This window comes from Coregonus clupeaformis, chromosome 17, assembly GCF_020615455.1.
Source record: "Coregonus clupeaformis isolate EN_2021a chromosome 17, ASM2061545v1, whole genome shotgun sequence".
Lineage (NCBI taxonomy): Eukaryota > Metazoa > Chordata > Actinopteri > Salmoniformes > Salmonidae > Coregonus > Coregonus clupeaformis.
The window spans coordinates 26,271,638-26,290,716 of record NC_059208.1 but is presented as its reverse complement, the minus strand read 5'-3'; the positions used below and the strand labels follow the sequence as shown (position 1 = coordinate 26,290,716).

Here is a 19,079-nt window from a genome sequence, read left to right as displayed (position 1 = left end):
TCTCTCTCGCTCTGTCTCTCTCGCTCTGTCTCTCTCGCTCTGTCTCTCTCGCTCTGTCTCTCTCGCTCTGTCTCTCTCGCTCTTTCTGTCTCTGTCTCTCTCGCTCTTTCTGTCTGTCTGTCTCTCTCTCGCTCTCTGTCTCTCTCTCTCGCTCTCTGTCTCTCTCTCTCGCTCTCTGTCTCTCTCTCTCGCTCTCTGTCTCTCTCTCTCGCTCTCTGTCTCTCTCTCTCGCTCTCTGTCTCTCTCTCTCGCTCTCTCTCTCTCTCTCGCTCTGTCTGTCTCTCTGTCTGTCTCTCTGTCTCTCTCGCTCTTTCTGTCTCTCTCGCTCTTTCTGTCTCTGTCTCTCTCTCGCTGTCTGTCTGTCTGTCTGTCTGTCTCTCTCGCTCTGTCTGTCTCTCTGTCTCTCTCGCTCTTTCTGTCTCTGTCTCTCTCGCTCTTTCTATCTCTCTCGCTCTTTCTGTCTCTCTCGCTCTCTCTGTCTCTCTCGCTCTTTCGCTCTGTCTCTTTCGCTCTGTCTGTCTGTCTGTCTCTCGCTCTGTCTGTCTGTCTCTCGCTCTGTCTGTCTCTCTCGCTCTGTCTGTCTCTCGCTCTGTCTGTCTGTCTCTCTGTCTGTCTCTCTCGCTCTGTCTGTCTGTCTCTCTCGCTCTGTCTGTCTGTCTCTCTCGCTCTGTCTGTCTGTCTCTCTCGCTCTGTCTGTCTGTCTCTCTCGCTCTTTCTGTCTCTGTCTCTCTCGCTCTTTCTGTCTCTGTCTCTCTCGCTCGCTCTTTCTGTCTCTGTCTCTCTCGCTCGCTCTGTCTGCTCTATCTCGCTCTGTCTGCTCTCTCTCGCTCTGTCTGCTCTCTCTCGCTCTCTGTCTGTCTGTCTCTCTCTCTCTCGCTCTGTCTGTCTGTCTCTCTCGCTCTGTCTGTCTGTCTCTCGCTCTGTCTGTCTGTCTGTCTCTCTCGCTCGCTCTGGCTCGCTCGCTCGCTCTGTCTCTCTCGCTCGCTCTGTCTGTCTCTCTCTCTCTCTCTCGCTCTGTCTGTCTGTCTCTCTCTCTCGCTCTCTCTCTCGCTCTGTCTCTCGCTCTGTCTCTCTCTCTTGCTCTGTCTCTCTCTCTCGCTCTGTCTCTCTCTCTCGCTCTGTCTCTCTCTCTGTCTGTGTCTCTCTCGCTCTGTCTGTCTGTCTGTCTGTCTGTCTGTCTCTCGCTCTGTCTGTCTCTCTCGCTCTGTCTGTCTCTCTCGCTCTGTCTGTCTCTCTCGCTCTGTCTGTCTCTCTCGCTCTGTCTGTCTCTCTCGCTCTGTCTGTCTCTCTCGCTCTGTCTGTCTCTCTCGCTCTGTCTGTCTCTCTCGCTCTGTCTGTCTCTCTCGCTCTGTCTGTCTCTCTCGCTCTGTCTGTCTCTCTCGCTCTGTCTGTCTCTGTCTCTCTCGCTCTTTCTGTCTCTGTCTCTCTCGCTCTTTCTGTCTCTGTCTCTCTCGCTCTTTCTGTCTCTGTCTCTCTCGCTCTTTCTGTCTCTGTCTCTCTCGCTCTTTCTGTCTCTGTCTCTCGCTCGCTCGCTCGCTCGCTCTGTCTGCTCTCGCTCGCTCTGTCTGCTCTATCTCGCTCTGTCTGCTCTCTCTCGCTCTGTCTGCTCTCTCTCGCTCTGTCTGTCTCTCTCTCTCTCTCGCTCTGTCTGTCTGTCTGTCTCTCGCTCTGTCTGTCTGTCTCTCGCTCTGTCTGTCTGTCTCGCTCGCTCTGGCTCGCTCGCTCTGTCTCTCTCGCTCGCTCTGTCTGTCTCTCTCTCTCTCGCTCTGTCTGTCTCTCTCTCTCGCTCTCTCTCTCTCGCTCTGTCTCTCTCTCTCGCTCTGTCTCTCTCTCTCGCTCTCTCTCTCTCGCTCTGTCTCTCTCTCTCGCTCTGTCTCTCTCTCTCGCTCTGTCTCTCGCTCGCTCTGTCTGTCTCTCGCTCTGTCTGTCTCTCTCGCTCTGTCTGTCTCTCTCGCTCTGTCTGTCTCTCTCGCTCTGTCTGTCTCTCTCGCTCTGTCTGTCTCTCTCGCTCTGTCTGTCTCTCTCGCTCTGTCTGTCTCTCTCGCTCTGTCTGTCTCTCTCGCTCTGTCTGTCTCTCTCGCTCTGTCTGTCTCTCTCGCTCTGTCTGTCTCTCTCGCTCTGTCTGTCTCTCTCGCTCTGTCTGTCTCTCTCGCTCTGTCTGTCTCTCTCGCTCTGTCTGTCTCTCTCGCTCTGTCTGTCTCTCTCGCTCTGTCTGTCTCTCTCGCTCTGTCTGTCTCTCTCGCTCTGTCTGTCTCTCTCGCTCTGTCTGTCTCTCTCGCTCGCTCTGTCTCTCTCGCTCGCTCTGTCTCTCTCGCTCTGTCTGTCTCTCTCTCTCGCTCTGTCTGTCTCTCTCTCTCGCTCTGTCTGTCTCTCTCTCGCTCTGTCTGTCTCTCTCTCTCACTCTTTGTCTGTCTGTCTCTCTTTCTGTCTGTCTCTCTCTCTCGCTCTTTCTGTCTCTCTCTCTCGCTCTCTCTCGCTCTGTCTGTCTCTCTCTCTCTCTCGCTCTGTCTGTCTGTCTCTCTCTCTCGCTCTTTGTCTGTCTGTCTCTCTCTCTCGCTCTTTGTCTGTCTGTCTCTCTCTCTCGCTCTTTGTCTGTCTGTCTCTCTCTCTGTCTCTCTCGCTCTGTCTGTCTCTCTCGCTCTGTCTGTCTCTCTCGCTCTTTCTGTCTCTCTCGCTCTTTCTGTCTCTCTGTCTCTCTCGCTCTTTCTGTCTCTCTGTCTCTCTCGCTCTTTCTGTCTCTCTGTCTCTCTCGCTCTTTCTGTCTCTCTCGCTCTTTCTGTCTCTCTCGCTCTTTCTGTCTCTCTCGCTCTTTCTGTCTCTCTCGCTCTTTCTGTCTCTCTCGCTCTTTCTGTCTCTCTCGCTCTTTCTGTCTCTCTCGCTCTTTCTGTCTCTCTCGCTCTTTCTGTCTCTCTCGCTCTTTCTGTCTTTCTGTCTCTCTCGCTCTTTCTGTCTCTCTGTCTCTCTCGCTCTTTCTGTCTCTCTCGCTCTTTCTGTCTCTCTGTCTCTCTCGCTCTTTCTGTCTCTCTCGCTCTTTCTGTCTCTCTCGCTCTTTCGCTCTGTCTGTCTCTCTCTCGCTTTGTCTGTCTGTCTCTCTGTCTGTCTCTCTCTCGCTCTGTCTGTCTCTCTCTCGCTCTGTCTGTCTCTCTCTCGCTCTGTCTGTCTGTCTCTCTCGCTCTTTCTGTCTCTGTCTCTCTCGCTCTTTCTGTCTCTGTCTCTCTCGCTCTTTCTGTCTGTCTCGCTCGCTCGCTCTTTCTGTCTGTCTCGCTCGCTCGCTCTGTCTGTCTGTCTCTCTCGCTCTGTCTGTCTGTCTCTCTCTCTCGCTCTGTCTGTCTCTCTCTCTCGCTCTGTCTGTCTGTCTCTCTCTCTCTCGCTCTGTCTGTCTGTCTCTCTCTCTCTCGCTCTGTCTGTCTGTCTCTCTCTCTCTCGCTCTGTCTGTCTGTCTCTCTCTCTCTCGCTCTGTCTGTCTGTCTCTCTCTCTCGCTCTGTCTGTCTGTCTCTCTCTCGCTCTGTCTGTCTGTCTCTCTCGCTCTGTCTGTCTGTCTCTCTCTCGCTCTCTGTCTGTCTCTCGCTCTGTCTGTCTGTCTCTCTCGCTCGCTCTGGCTCGCTCGCTCGCTCTGTCTCTCTCGCTCGCTCTGTCTGTCTCTCTCTCTCGCTCTGTCTCTCTCTCTCGCTCTGTCTCTCTCTCTCGCTCTGTCTCTCTCTCGCTCTGTCTCTCTCTCTCGCTCTGTCTCTCTCTCTCGCTCTGTCTCTCTCTCGCTCTGTCTCTCTCTCGCTCTGTCTCTCTCTCGCTCTGTCTGTCTGTCTCTCTCTCGCTCTGTCTGTCTGTCTCTCTCTCGCTCTGTCTGTCTGTCTCTCTCTCGCTCTGTCTGTCTGTCTCTCTCTCGCTCTGTCTGTCTGTCTCGCTCTGTCTGTCTGTCTCTGTCTGTCTGTCGGTCTCTCGCTCTGTCTGTCTCTCTCACTCTGTCTGTCTCTCTCGCTCTGTCTGTCTCTCTCGCTCTGTCTGTCTCTCTCGCTCGCTCTGTCTCTCTCGCTCGCTCTCTCGGTCTGTCTGTCTCTCTCTGTCTGTCTCTCTCTCTCGCTCTTTCTGTCTGTCTGTCTCTCTCTCTCTCTCGCTCTCTCTGTCTCTCTCTCGCTCTCTCTGTCTCTCTCTCGCTCTCTCTGTCTCTCTCTCGCTCTCTCTGTCTCTCTCTCGCTCGCTCTGTCTCTCTCGCTCGCTCTGTCTCTCTCGCTCGCTCTCTCGGTCTGTCTGTCTGTCTCTCTCTCGCTCTGTCTGTCTGTCTCTCTCTCTCTCTCTCGCTCTGTCTGTCTCTCTCTCGGTCTGTCTGTCTCTCTCTCTCTCGCTCTGTCTGTCTCTCTCTCGGTCTGTCTGTCTGTCTCTCTCTCGGTCTGTCTGTCTGTCTCTCTCTCTCGCTCTGTCTCTCTCTCTCGCTCTCTCTCGCTCTGTCTCTCTCTCGCTCTGTCTCTCTCTCTCGCTCTGTCTCTCTCTCGCTCTGTCTCTCTCTCTCGCTCTGTCTCTCTCTCTCGCTCTGTCTCTCTCTCGCTCTGTCTCTCTCTCGCTCTGTCTGTCTGTCTCTCTCTCGCTCTGTCTGTCTGTCTCTCTCTCGCTCTGTCTGTCTGTCTCTCTCTCGCTCTGTCTGTCTGTCTCTCTCTCGCTCTGTCTGTCTGTCTCGCTCTGTCTGTCTGTCTCTGTCTGTCTGTCTCTCGCTCTGTCTGTCTCTCTCACTCTGTCTGTCTCTCTCGCTCTGTCTGTCTCTCTCGCTCTGTCTGTCTCTCTCGCTCGCTCTGTCTCTCTCGCTCGCTCTCTCGGTCTGTCTGTCTCTCTCTGTCTGTCTCTCTCTCTCGCTCTTTCTGTCTGTCTGTCTCTCTCTCTCTCTCGCTCTCTCTGTCTCTCTCTCGCTCTCTCTGTCTCTCTCTCGCTCTCTCTGTCTCTCTCTCGCTCTCTCTGTCTCTCTCTCGCTCGCTCTGTCTCTCTCGCTCGCTCTGTCTCTCTCGCTCGCTCTCTCGGTCTGTCTGTCTGTCTCTCTCTCGCTCTGTCTGTCTGTCTCTCTCTCTCTCTCTCGCTCTGTCTGTCTCTCTCTCGGTCTGTCTGTCTCTCTCTCTCTCGCTCTGTCTGTCTCTCTCTCGGTCTGTCTGTCTGTCTCTCTCTCGGTCTGTCTGTCTGTCTCTCTCTCTCGCTCTGTCTCTCTCTCTCGCTCTCTCTCGCTCTGTCTCTCTCTCGCTCTGTCTCTCTCTCGCTCTGTCTCTCTCGCTCTGTCTGTCTCTCTCTCTCGTTCTGTCTGTCTGTGTCTCTCTCTCGGTCTGTCTGTCTGTCTGTGTCTCTCTCTCTCGCTCTTTGTCTGTCTCTCTCTCTGTCTGTCTCTCTCTCTCTCGCTCTTTCTGTCTGTGTCTCTCTCTCTCGCTCTTTCTGTCTCTCGCTCTTTCTGTCTGTCTCTCGCTTTTTCTGTCATTCTCTCGCTCTCTGTCTCTCGCTCTGTCTGTCTGTCTCTCTCTCGCTCTGTCTGTCTCTCTCTCGCTCTTTCTGTCTGTCTGTCTCTCTCTCGCTCTTTGTGTCTGTCTCTCGCTCTTTCTGTCTCTCTCTCGCTCTTTCTGTGTCTCTCGCTCTTTCTGTGTCTCTGTCTCTCTCTCGCTCTTTCTGTGTCTCTCTCTCTCTCTCGCTCTTTCTGTGTCTCTCTCTCTCTCTCGCTCTTTCTGTCTGTCTCTCTCTCGCTCTTTCTGTCTGTCTCTCTCTCGCTCTTTCTTTCTGTCTCTCTCTAGCTCTTTCTGTCTGTCTCTCTCTCGCTCTTTCTGTCTCTCTCGCTCTTTCTGTCTCTCTCGCTCTTTCTGTCTCTCTCTCGCTCTTTCTGTCTCTCTCTCGCTCTTTCTGTCTCTCTCTCGCTCTTTCTGTCTCTCTCTCGCTCTTTCTGTCTCTCTCTCGCTCTTTCTGTCTCTCTCTCGCTCTTTCTGTCTCTGTCTCGCTCTTTCTGTCTGTCTGTCTCGCGCGCTCTTTCTGTCTGTCTGTCTCGCTCGCTCTGGCTGTCTGTCTCTCTCTCTCGCTCTTTCTGTCTCTCTCTCGCTCTTTCTGTCTGTCTGTCTCGCTCGCTCTGGCTGTCTGTCTCTCTCTCTCGCTCTTTCTGTCTCTCTCTCGCTCTTTCTGTCTCTCTGTCTCGCTCTTTCTGTCTCGCTCGCTCGCTCTTTCTGTCTGTTTGTCTCGCTCGCTCTTTCTGTCTGTCTGTCTCGCTCGCTCTGGCTGTCTCTCTCTCTCGCTCTTTCTGTCTCTCTCTCGCTCTTTCTGTCTCTCTGTCTCGCTCTTTCTGTCTCGCTCGCTCGCTCTTTCTGTCTGTTTGTCTCGCTCGCTCTTTCTGTCTGTCTGTCTCGCTCGCTCTTTCTGTCTGTCTGTCTCGCTCGCTCTGGCTGTCTGTCTCTCTCTCTCGCTCTTTCTGTCTCTCTCTCGCTCTTTCTGTCTCTCTGTCTCGCTCTTTCTGTCTCTCTGTCTCGCTCTTTCTGTCTCGCTCGCTCGCTCTTTCTGTCTGTTTGTCTCGCTCTGTCTGTCTGTCTCGCTCGCTCTTTCTGTCTGTCTGTCTCGCTCGCTCTGGCTGTCTCTCTCTCTCGCTCTTTCTGTCTCTCGCTCGCTCTTTCTGTCTGTCTCGCTCGCTCTTTCTGTCTGTCTCGCTCGCTCTGTCTGTCTGTCTGTCTCTCTCTCTCTGTGTGTGGGTCTCAGCTCCTCTCTGTCCTGTCCTCCAGTGAGGAACGGCAACGGTTTCTCCTCTGTTCTCCTTATCTGTTATCTGAAATAAGTTTATTGAGTGGAGTTCAGCTAAATCAGGCATGACCACAGTATGCCCTGGTCCAGCTTGTTGTGTCTGGATAATGTTTAATTCTGGGGCCGGTGCTGTATTTTGACTGCCGAGGCTGTATTATGTGTGTTGATGTACTTTTTGCTCAGATGGAGGGAGGGGGGATGATGTGTGTGATGTTAATCTGGCTCATTTGCCTATAGACTTTGTCTGAAGTCAGAAGTTGTTTAATGTCTTTATCTGATGTGTGTGTTTACCAAATGTTTGTGTATGTGTCTCTCCAGGTGGGAGATATCCTGTCTGTAATTGACATGCCACCCAAAGAGGACTCCAGCTGGTGGAGGGGGAAGCATGGCTTCCAGGTACACAACACAATCACTGGAGACTGGCTGTCTCCCTCATACACTCCCCTGTCTCCCCCATACACACCCCAGTCTCCCTCATACACTCCCCTGTCTCCCTCACACACTTTAAAGAGCAACAGTTCTCCAGATGATGGCTACATTCACTCTCACGTCTCCATTTTTCTCTACTTCCTTTTCCCTTCTTGTTTGTTTCCTCTTTCTTTATATTTGTTCTCTTTCTTTCACCGTTCTCTATTTTGACTGAGGTTTCTTTTCTTTTAACTCATTCGCTATTGTTTTTTAACCTATGTCATATTCTAACAAATCATACATCTAATGTATTTAAGACAAGTGTAGGCGTGTGTGTGTGTGTGTGTACACGTGTGTCCATGCTTGTCATCCACAGTTACTCTGACTGTCTTTCCCCACTCTAGGTGGGCTTCTTCCCCAGTGAGTGTGTGGAGCTCATCAACGAGAAGCCTCAGTCCACCGCTAAAACAGGTAGCTTACACACACACACACACACACACTTTATGACACCACCATACTGAATCCCACTTATTGTACATTACCACATACACCTGCACTGTCACCAGATCAATGTTAGATATATTGAGTGACATTTGTTTGTGTTTCCAGATGGAGATCCAGCCAACTCCAACGCCAACACCACAGGACCTCCCTCTCCTACGTCAGGTAAACAGACGCAATCAATCACTAATACTGAATGAATATTGCGTCGCCACAGAGCGTGTCGAAAGGTTTTGTAGGGGCTGGCTTGAAATGAGGTTGACAACATGCAGTACTAGCTGTCATGGTTACTATGTTTTCTTTCTGGTTTTGCAGCATATATTGCTTATTATATTTAATTGAAACATATATTACAGCCACCTTTCCTCCCGTTCACTTGTATCTTCCTCTTGTAAGTCTTCTAAGTAAACATTATAAAATTATATCTCTCTAGAGGATTGTTTATTATAGGAAACATGACCTCGTCTTGTTATCACCAGAAACGCACAGCGAATCACGTGACATTACATAGTTTCACAATTACTCAGCCCATAGGTTATTTTGCTTGCCTAATGTGGTCACCACAACATCTTTGCTATCTTCATATTTGTATCTCTGTTTTGGGAGTGCAAAGTACAGAACAGCAATGTATTTAGCTAGTGTTCCAACCGCCTTCCTGTTGTATCTATTGCTTTTCTCTTTCTCTCTCTCAGTTCCTCAGCCTTGGTACCTAAGACTTGCTGGTAACAACAACTGAAATGGAATTACTCTCATTCATCTATTTGTCATCTAATCAGAGTTCCCCGTCCACCGTCCTTATCTTTCCTAACGCCTCATCTCTCCCCTTAATGCAGGGCCTGTATAACACACATTTCCCCTTAAGCCAAGCAGGACACGTAAAATAGCAATTTATACAACTAGCCAAGCCTATGGCTGTTCACATGCACCATGGCAGGACTGGTGAGGATGTTTTTAGAGAAGATTTAGTGTGCATCCATAAATCATAGGAACACAATGGAGCTTGCTGTATAAGTCGTTGTTTTAGAGGAAGACGATACAGGTTTATTATGACCAATGACTATCATCACTCTCTGGCGCTTTTGTGTATTTCCTTGCTCTTAATCCTAATCTTCACGATGCGTCCAAGTAATCTGCAGCTGCTTATTGTTCTAATGATGTTGGTGGTCGTGGCTCATTGGTCCAGAACACCACACAGCCTCCTACTAGTGTCTATGCTCCAGCTCCCACTAAACTCTCCTGTTTTCTGATGTCTTTTCACCCGTTTATATTTGATGATGATGATGACATTTATGTAAAACAGCTGAAATGTGCATGCACACACACACACACATTTGCACACACACACACACACACACACATACATAGACACACACAGACACACCCCTCACAAAGATAAACCCCTCACCCACCACAATACATCTCTCTTTCCCACCGTAGTGTCATTACTCAGCAGCTCTCTGTCGCCCCCCTCTGACAGTTTCTAAGAAGCACGGGAAGCTGATAGGGTTCCTGCGCACCTTTATGAAGTCCAGGCCCACCAAGCAGAAGCTCAAACAGAGAGGCATTCTTAAGGAGAGGGTGTTCGGCTGCGACCTGGGGGAGCACCTCCTCAACTCAGGACTGGACGGTACATAAAACGCACACTTATCCTCACGTAACCTTTTGGGATTGTAAAGTCTATCTTCTTTGGGCTTGTGATTTTTATAGTAACGTAAGAGTGAGTTGCTGGCTGCAGAGAGCGAGAGGTTTTGGCGTGTCATGTGAACTAGGAACAATATTAAAGTCAATCATGCCATTTTAGGATCACATTAGTGCTACGGAGTTGATGAAATGGGCCCATTGCCCTAGTTAGAGTTCTAGAATTGTAGAGTCTCAGGGAGTCGTCTCTGTGCGTCCTTGAGAGCCCTGGTCTGGTTCAGTGTACTACTGTAATGTGTCACATGGATCTTTTGTGTGCTTCTCCAGTTCCGCAGGTTCTGAAGAGCTGCTCAGAGTTCATAGAGAAACATGGTGTGGTGGACGGCATCTACAGGCACTCTGGAGTCTCCTCCAACATTCAGAAACTCCGGTACGACTCCTCATGCTAACCCTAACCCTGCATATCAGCCCTGAACCTGTAAAGACTTAGAAGTACTACATAGAACATTTACTGCATGCATAAAATACATAGAGGCAAATATGCAATACTTTTTGTCATTCAACCCTATTTGACACTCTCTCTCCACCAGACATGAGTTTGACAGTGAGAACGTTCCAGAACTGACCAAGGATATGTATATGCAGGACATCCACTGTGTGGGGTCCCTGTGTAAGCTCTACTTTAGAGAGCTGCCCAACCCCCTGCTCACCTACCAGCTCTACGACAAGTTTGCAGTGAGTACATGGCCATAACCCAACACAACTCCAACTGAAAGGGCTACCCATTGTCAAAGGCTAAACTTGCCATCTGTTTGTCCCTGGTCTTCCTCCGTAGGACTGTATGGGAGAGATGACGGATGACGAGCGCATGGTGAAAGTACATGATGTCATCCAGCAGCTCCCACCACCGCACTACAGGTATACACATAACACAGCCATGGAGACAGCGACTACAGGTATACACATAACACAGCCATGGAGACAGCGACTACAGGTATACACATAACACAGCCGTGGAGACAGCGACTACAGGTATACACATAACACAGCCGTGGAGACAGCGACTACAGGTATACACATAACACAGCCATGGAGACAGCGACTACAGGTATACACATAACACAGCCATGGAGACAGCGACTACAGGTATACACATAGCACAGCCGTGGAGACAGCGACTACAGGTATACACATAACACAGCCATGGAGACAGCGACTACAGGTATACACATAACACAGCCATGGAGACCGAGACTACAGGTATGCACATAACACAGCCATGGAGACCGAGACTACAGGTATGCACATAACACAGCCATGGAGACCGAGACTACAGGTATACACATAACACAGCCATGGAGACAGATCCCAGACTGTGGACTGATGTCTATCTCTGTCAGGACCTTGGAGTACCTCATTAGACACCTGGCTGGTCTGGCCACCTGCAGCGGAGAGACCAACATGCACATCAAGAACCTGGCCATCGTCTGGGCCCCCAACCTGCTCAGGTGTGTGTCTGTGTGTACCTACTGTACCTGTATGTGTGCATTGTGGAACGGTTCATATAGAAATACAGTGGGGGAAAAAGTATTTAGTCAGCCACCAATTGTGCAAGTTCTCCCACTTAAAAAGATGAGAGAGGCCTGTAATTCTCATCATAGGTACACGTCAACTATGACAGACAAATTGAGAATTTCTTTCTCCAGAAAATCACATTGTAGGATTTTTAATGAATTTATTTGCAAATTATGGTGGAAAATAAGTATTTGGTCACCTACAAACAAGCAAGATTTCTGGCTCTCACAGACCTGTAACTTCTTCAAGAGGCTCCTCTGTCCTCCACTCGTTACCTGTATTAATGGCACCTGTTTGAACTTGTTATCAGTATAAAAGACACCTGTCCACAACCTCAAACAGTCACACTCCAAACTCCATTATGGCCAAGACCAAAGAGCTGTCAAAGGACACCAGAAACAAAATTGTAGACCTGCACCAGGCTGGGAAGACTGAATCTGCAATAGGTAAGCAGCTTGGTTTGAAGAAATCAACTGTGGGAGCAATTATTAGGAAATGGAAGACATACAAGACCACTGATAATCTCCTTCGATCTGGGGCTCCACGCAAGATCTCACCCCGTGGGGTCAAAATGATCACAAGAACGGTGAGCAAAAATCCCAGAACCACACGGGGGGACCTAGTGAATGACCTGCAGAGAGCTGGGACCAAAGTAACAAAGCCTACCATCAGTAACACACTACGCCCCCAGTGACTCAAATCCTGCAGTGCAAGACGTGTCCAGGCCCGTCTGAAGTTTGCTAGAGTGCATTTGGATGATCCAGAAGAGGATTGGGAGAATGTCATATGGTCAGATTTTTTGGTAAAAACTCAACTCGTCGTGTTTGGAGAACAAAGAATACTGAGTTGCATCCAAAGAACACCATACCTACTGTGAAGCATGGGGGTGGAAACATCATGCTTTGGGGCTGTTTTTCTGCAAAGGGAGCAGGACGACTGATCCGTGTAAAGGAAAGGATGAATGGGGCCATGTATCGTGAGATTTTGAGTGAAAACCTCCTTCCATCAGCAAGGGCATTGAAGATGAAACGTGGCTGGGTCTTTCAGCATGACAATGATCCCAAACACACCGCCCGGGCAACGAAGGAGTGGCTTCATAAGAAGCATTTCAAGGTCCTGGAGTGGCCTAGCCAGTCTCCAGATCTCAACCCCATAGAAAATCTTTGGAGGGAGTTGAAAGTCCGTGTTGCCCAGCGACAGCCCCAAAACATCACTGCTCTAGAGGAGATCTGCATGGAGGAATGGGCCAAAATACCAGCAACAGTGTGTGAAAACCTTGTGAAGACTTACAGAAAACGTTTGACCTGTGTCATTGCCAACAAAGGGTATATAACAAAGTATTGAGAAACTTTTGTTATTGACCAAATACTTATTTTCCACCATAATTTGCAACTAAATTCATTAAAAATCCTACAATGTGATTTTCTGGATTTTCTCTCCTCATTTTGTCTGTCATAGTTTACGTGTACCTATGATGAAAATTACAGGCCTCATCTTTTTAAGTGGAAGAACTTGCACAATTGGTGGCTGACTAAATACTTTTTTTTCCCCACTGTACATTGTTTAGAACAGATGTGCCTCTGACATTTACAGTGAGGAATCATGTCGGCTCTATTCATGGCATTTCTATCTGCAACACCGTCCTGGAGTTGACCCTGGTGTGGCTGTGTGTTGTCTCCATGGCAGGTCTATGGAGATCGAGTCGGTGGGTCTGAGTGGTGCTGACCCGTTTAAGGAGGTGCGGATCCAGTCTGTGGTGGTGGAGTTTCTCCTCAGTCACGTGGACGTGCTCTTCAGTGACTCTTTCACCTCTGTAGGACGCTTTACAGGCACAGGTATGAACATCACCATAATCCCAATGCTGCCGTCTCTAACGCTCACTGGACACAATCCTCCTAACTTGAGTTCCATCTGTGTGGAAAAACACACATTTCCCATTGAAATCAATACATGCTTTACATCAAAGTCGCCAATCGTCAGTAACGTGTGTATGGATTTCAAGTTAGGATTCGACTGAAAATGAATTTTCTCCTTCAGCTGCTCTCCTTCAGAGTGCTCCCTCTGTCCTCTCTCCCTCTGTATCAGCTTTTTTGGTATTGTGTTTTCAATGCCACACACAGAGCATTACCTCAGAGCCTCAAAGCCTCTTTTTATTACCTACAGTAGCTAGCTTTACCACTGCCAGCCAGGCTTCCTCTAACCTCTACAACTTAATGCTTTTAGTTGTTTGGTTAAACAGAACGCTTTGGTAAAAGCCCTGTAAATAATGGATGACACTTCTACCGCCATTACAACTGTCACCACCGCCCACTGTCCTCCGCTTTTTACCCCGCAAATGCTGTAAATCTATGAGAACGACTCTACTTTAATGATTTTATGATACTAATATTTCATTTCACACTTTGCTTGCCTCGCAGCACAGTAAGAAATGTGTCTTGAATAGTCTAAAATGTCAGTAATATAAGTGATTTGTGCATTTAAAATATTTTTCCACTGTATCCATTTGCTAAGTAATTGATTGTCCAAAACGTTTTACAATATTTGCCAACATTTTGTTCTTTACTCTCAATAAACGTTAGTATTAAATATGGAATAAAACTGAAAACTTGCCATAAAGTGAGCCCTCAGCCACACTGATACTGTAGCCATCCCACTGGGCATAGACGTCAAGTCAACATCTGTTCCACGTTGTTTCAATGTAATTTCATTGAAATGACGTGGAAACAACGTTGATTCAACCAGTGTATGCCCAGTGGGATGGAAGCAGTAGATAGTGAGTGAGAGCTGTGTGTCTCCGTAGCGACGGGCAAGCTGGAGCGTAAGGTCTCTCGGCAGCACCAGAGAACCAGGCTGATGAGTCTGCAGGAGGCCAGGGGGGAGGAGGAGTTGGTGGGGGAGGCCAGGGGTGAGGAGGTCCCTAAGGCCCCCAGGCCCCCTACAGTGTCTGCTCCTCTTCAGGAAGTCACCGTAGAGAGGCGATGCTACTCCATGTTCTGACCAGCCGTGCCTTCTCTCTCTCTCAATGCTGGATCCTTACAAGCGCTCTATAGTGTTGATTGGTTTATTTTAGGCTTGGTCTATTTTTGGCTTCTGTGTGACCCATACGTTTGTCTGTCTGAGATCTCTGTACGATGTGTCTCATCATATTGGATTTTGTCCTTTGTTTTCCAGTAGATAGTAAGTATAGCCTAGTTTTGTGAATGCTGATATGATATGTTTGTATAAACCCAGTGTCTCTTCAGGGTTGAGTCACTGGTCAACTGTGAACTCTCACATGATTGTTATATTGACAGTTGAATAGGCAATAAACGTCCATCCTGGTTCAAATTCATCCCATCTTGAAGTAAACGTGGTCGGTTACATTTTGTGTGTACTCCAATATTTGTTTTTGTCATTTTAAATAGTTATTAAAGTAACTTTTAGGTTGTTTTGTGCTGTAATGCTCAAAATATTAAAGAATAACTGTAGTTTTGAAAAATGTGTCACAAATGCTGTGGATGTTTCTTTTAAGAGGATTACATTGAGGCAGAACAAGCAGGTAAAACAACAATGTTGAATTTATTATTCCCAGCTTCCATTATCTGTTTTGTCTTGTCAGCTAGCTAAATAATCAATAGGCCCTATAGCTCAAATGTTTAACCTCAGTATTGTCTACAGATCAGCAGTATCTGTGTGCTTCTCCAGCTGAAGAGTATCTGTCAGCATCCCAGCCAGGGCTCAGTTAGATGCTTGCTTTGTGTCTCAGACTCAGTCAGATGTAGCTATAAGGCGATTCCACGCCAGGAAAATCAACAAATATTTTGGGTATCTCAGATTGTTCTGGCTATTCTCACAGAAACTTAATTGGGAGGATGAATGTTTGATATGGTTTTAACATTTGTATCACAAACCATTTGGGAGAAAATCATGATGAAAGTGGCTTTTTTAGGCCCTTTTTAGACCTAAGCCTCTTAAGACTCTGTGAACTGTGCATGATAAAGACAACATCTTGGTGTCATTATACTCCTTATAGTGTGCTCTAAAATATGGATTATGTCTAGATTATGACATAAAATAACATTTATTCAACATAAAAAATATTAATGTGAATATCTCGTACCATTTTGATTTTGTGCATTTTTAGACATTTGTTTTAAACAATATACTATACATGTACTTGAACTTTTAAACTCTGCTACTTTTGAAGTTATGATCAATTATGTGAGCACCACCAGTGAATGGGAAAATGGATTCAAAGGAACTCCCTCTGCTGGTGATTTGCTGAATGTGATTGCTTAATGACCTATGATGTCAATTTCTATGTATGAAATGGTCACATCTTCAAAAGTAGCAGAGCACCCACTCTGGAAGTTTGACGTGTTGTTCCAAACAATATGTCAAAAAAATATGCTAAATCAAAAAGGGTACTTTTGAGATATTAATATGAATATTTTTATGTTGAGTACATTTGTGAAACATTGTATTGCAGTAAATTAATATGGAAAAAATATTTCCGGCCTTTCCTGGCGTGGAATCACCCTAGCAGACACTGTTACAGTACTCTGTTAATTGCATTATGATAATACATATTTGTTAAGATGTCAATCCTGTCTGATGACATTTGAAACAAAGCTTTTGGCCACTGTCACCGAAGCCTCCTCACATTCCCACCCTATTACTAACTGTAGGGCCTCTTTCTGCCTGCAGGGCGGCACTCTCTGACCAGGCCCAGGTCCTTTGTGTCCACCAGGCTGCTCTCCCTAGAAGAGGCCCAGGCCAGGACACAGGCTCCTCTGCTCCTCCAGGGTGCGCCAGTCCATTTCCAGGGCCAGTTCCACACTGTGCTGGACCTACCTGTCGACAGGTGAGTGGGAGGCCAGGCTTATTCCAGACCATGAACGTTTCTGTAGTTTTACTATCACATGCACTTGATTTAGCGATCTCACCTACCTAAATCTCTCTCTCTTGCTCCCCTACAGGAGGAAGAGGGGGATGAAGGTACGGAAGGCAGCTGGAGGGAGCTGGAAGACTTTCTTTGCAATCGGGAAGCCCCCGGGGGCGGGGCGACGTAAACCAATGAGGATCAGCTCCCTGTTCCAGCCTGCCACCTCACACGCAGGTAGATATGATGTCTGCTTCAGACCACACCCACACACCAGGGGTATGTTCAGACAATTTACATGGATGGATGGAAAATAATTACCAACTCCACAGTTTAAGTCGCCCCTTTTGATCCCCTTCTCTCTTTGTATGACAGATCTCCCTTTCTCTCTCTCTCTGGCGGTCTCTCTCTCCCTCTCCTCTCTCTCTCCTTGGTCTCTCCTCCAGGTTGTCGTGTGGACAGTGTGACCCTGCGTTCAGCTAAGAGTGAGGAATCCTTATCGTCGCAGCACAGTGGAGCAGGTACAGCACAGTAGGCCATAACACACTCACTGATGCTAATACTGCTACTCATCTCAGCAGGTTAAGACCTCTCTGCCAGATCGATAGCAGAACCTCTCTCTTTTTGTCCATTAAGTATAGAGTATGAGATGTGTCTCTGTCAGGGGAGGCTATGGAAGACAATGGATGTGTCTGGAAGCAGTGCTGATAGTTTGAGTGATTTTGGGACAGTCTGAGTAGAATGGATCCTTTGGGAGCTGTGGGTTAGGTACTGAGCACTACAGAAACACTTATTTTAACCCCTGACAATTTCCTTGTTTTTGTTTTTTTCTCACTTTCTCTCTCTTCCTACCTCTACTTCTCACTCTCTCAGGACAGTCGAAGCGTCTGCGACGGCCCTGCTCCAGCAGTGACGGTCTGTCTTTGGCTGCCTCCATGGACCCCCAGCACCTGCCCCAGCGCCCCCCGTCCCGCCTGCCTTCCAGCCGCTCCTATGACAGCCTGCTGCCTGAGGACCGCCGGCTCAGGGACGATGGAGACGATGAGGAGGATGAAGACGAGGAAGGCATCTACATGCTGCCTGACTTCTCCAACCAGGACCCGGCTGCTTCCTGGATGGCAGAGGACGTCATCGACTTCAGCCCCACCTTCCTGGAGGACGGGCCAATCGGCTTGGGCAGCTCAGTCACCGTGGGCGGCAGGGAGTCCCCGCCCACTGCCACGCCCCCTCCCTACCGCTGCCTCAGCCACCAAGGACACTCCCACTCCAGCAGCCAGCGCTCAATCACAGAGGACCCCGACTCGGTGCTCAACCAATCAGATGCGGCCGTCAGGAGGAGTCTGATCATAGCCGCCACAGCCCCGCCCCTTCAGGTGTTCTGTCAACACAGACCGGCCAATACCAGCCCATCTGCCGGCCAATTAGGGGAGGGCACCAACCTGAGTCCTTCCCACAGTCAAGGCCAGGGCCAGCCCATTACACCTGCGACCTCTGCCCCCGCTGCTCAGCCCCCGCCAGAGAGAAGATCTTTCACCCGGAAGATGGTGAACGCCTTCTCACAAAAAGCCCCAAAGTCCCCTCCACTGGACATCTCAGACCCTGTATCCATCAGCGTCCCAGCTAAGGTACTTCCTCCCTCTCTGTGTCACTGCTGTCCCTGTATTTATGTATCTCAGGAGTGGAGTTTACGTGCCTATATACTCTGTATGATAAACCTGTATGATAAATTTGCCTCACCAAACTTGACTTTCTCCCTCGTAGGTGTTGGACATGATTGGCGGGCGAGCTGGCGAATTACAGCCCGGCATCCCGAGCAGCGGCCCCTCCCAGTCGCAGCCTCCTCAGATGATCTCCATGCTGCTGAGGTCATGTGACTTCCAGCTGACGGAGAGCTGCCAGCAGGAGATCCGCAGCAAGCTGGGCCCCGAGGCCAAGATCAGAGGACAGGGTGAGTAGACAGGAATGGACTCGGCCAACAAGTTTGATTGATTGCTTGAATGTAGTAGTTAATTGATTTATAATCGTAATCAAAAAATGGTTTGTTTTCAATGATGATTTGAGGTTTTACTGCAGACCATAGTCATGTACAGTGAGGGAAAAAAGTATTTGATCCCCTGCTGATTTTGTACGTTTTCCCACTGACAAAGACATGATCAGTCTATAATTTTAATGGTAGGTTTATTTGAACAGTGAGAGACAGAATAACAACAACAAAATCCAGAAAAACGCATGTCAAAAATGTTATAAATTGATTTGCATTTTAATGAGGGAAATAAGTATTTGACCCCTCTGCAAAACATGACTTAGTACTTGGTGGCAAAACCCTTGTTGGCAATCACAGAGGTCAGACGTTTCTTGTACTTGGCCACCAGGTTTGCACACATCTCAGGAGGGATTTTGTTCCACTCCTTTTTGCAGATCTTCTCCAAGTCATTAAGGTTTCGAGGCTGACGTTTGGCAACTCGAACCTTCAGCTCCCTCCACAGATTTGCAATGGGATTAAGGTCTGGAGACTGGCTAGGCCACTCCAGGACCTTAATGTGCTTCTTCTTGAGCCAGTCCTTTGTTGCCTTGGCCGTGTGTTTTGGGTCATTGTCATGCTGGAATACCCATCCACAACCCATTTTCAATTCCCTGGCTGAGGGAAGGAGGTTCTCACCCAAGATTTGACGGTACATGGCCCCATCCATCGTCCCTTTGATGCGGTGAAGTTGTCCTGTCCCCTTAGCAGAAAAACACCCCCAAAGAATAATGTTTCCACCTCCATGTTTGATGGTGGTGTTCTTGGGGTCATAGGCAGCATTCCTCCTCCTCCAAACACGGCGAGTTGAGTTGATGCCAAAGAGCTCCATTTTGGTCTCATCTGACCACAACACTTTCACCCAGTTCTCCTCTGAATCATTCAGATGTTCATTGGCAAACTTCAGACGGGCATGTATATGTGCTTTCTTGAGCAGGGGGACCTTGCGGGCGCTGCAGGATTTCTGTCCTTCACGGCGTAGTGTGTTACCAATTGTTTTCTTGGTGACTATGGTCCCAGCTGCCTTGAGATAATTGACAAGATCCTCCCGTGTAGTTCTGGGCTGATTCCTCACCGTTCTCATGATCATTGCAACTCCACGAGGTAAGATCTTGCATGGAGCCCCAGGCCAAGGGAGATTGACAGTTCTTTTGTGTTTCTTCCATTTGCGAATAATCGCACCAACTGTTGTCACCTTCTCACCAAGCTGCTTGGCGATGGTCTTGTAGCCCATTCCAGCCTTGTGTAGGTCTACAATCTTGTCCCTGATATCCTTGGAGAGCTCTTTGGTCTTGGCCATGGTGGAGAGTTTGGAATCTGATTGATTGATTGCTTCT

General features: G+C 48.5%; 1 protein-coding gene across 2 annotated transcripts in view; it reads left to right on the top strand.

Moving 5' to 3' along the window:
• The window catches only part of LOC121556074 (rho GTPase-activating protein 33), a 52,382-nt gene that overhangs the window by 27,190 nt on the left and 6,113 nt on the right, over window positions 1–19,079 (top strand). For both annotated transcript variants that reach the window (XM_041869947.2, XM_041869948.2), the window contains exons 8-21: window positions 7,058–7,135; window positions 7,552–7,618; window positions 7,757–7,813; window positions 9,126–9,275; window positions 9,614–9,716; window positions 9,877–10,021; window positions 10,122–10,204; window positions 10,687–10,794; window positions 12,548–12,696; window positions 15,548–15,704; window positions 15,820–15,959; window positions 16,169–16,243; window positions 16,596–17,347; window positions 17,484–17,670. In XM_041869947.2, coding sequence (XP_041725881.2) covers window positions 7,058–7,135; window positions 7,552–7,618; window positions 7,757–7,813; window positions 9,126–9,275; window positions 9,614–9,716; window positions 9,877–10,021; window positions 10,122–10,204; window positions 10,687–10,794; window positions 12,548–12,696; window positions 15,548–15,704; window positions 15,820–15,959; window positions 16,169–16,243; window positions 16,596–17,347; window positions 17,484–17,670 — 2,251 coding nt within the window. The remainder of the gene's footprint in view (window positions 1–7,057; window positions 7,136–7,551; window positions 7,619–7,756; window positions 7,814–9,125; window positions 9,276–9,613; window positions 9,717–9,876; window positions 10,022–10,121; window positions 10,205–10,686; window positions 10,795–12,547; window positions 12,697–15,547; window positions 15,705–15,819; window positions 15,960–16,168; window positions 16,244–16,595; window positions 17,348–17,483; window positions 17,671–19,079) is intronic.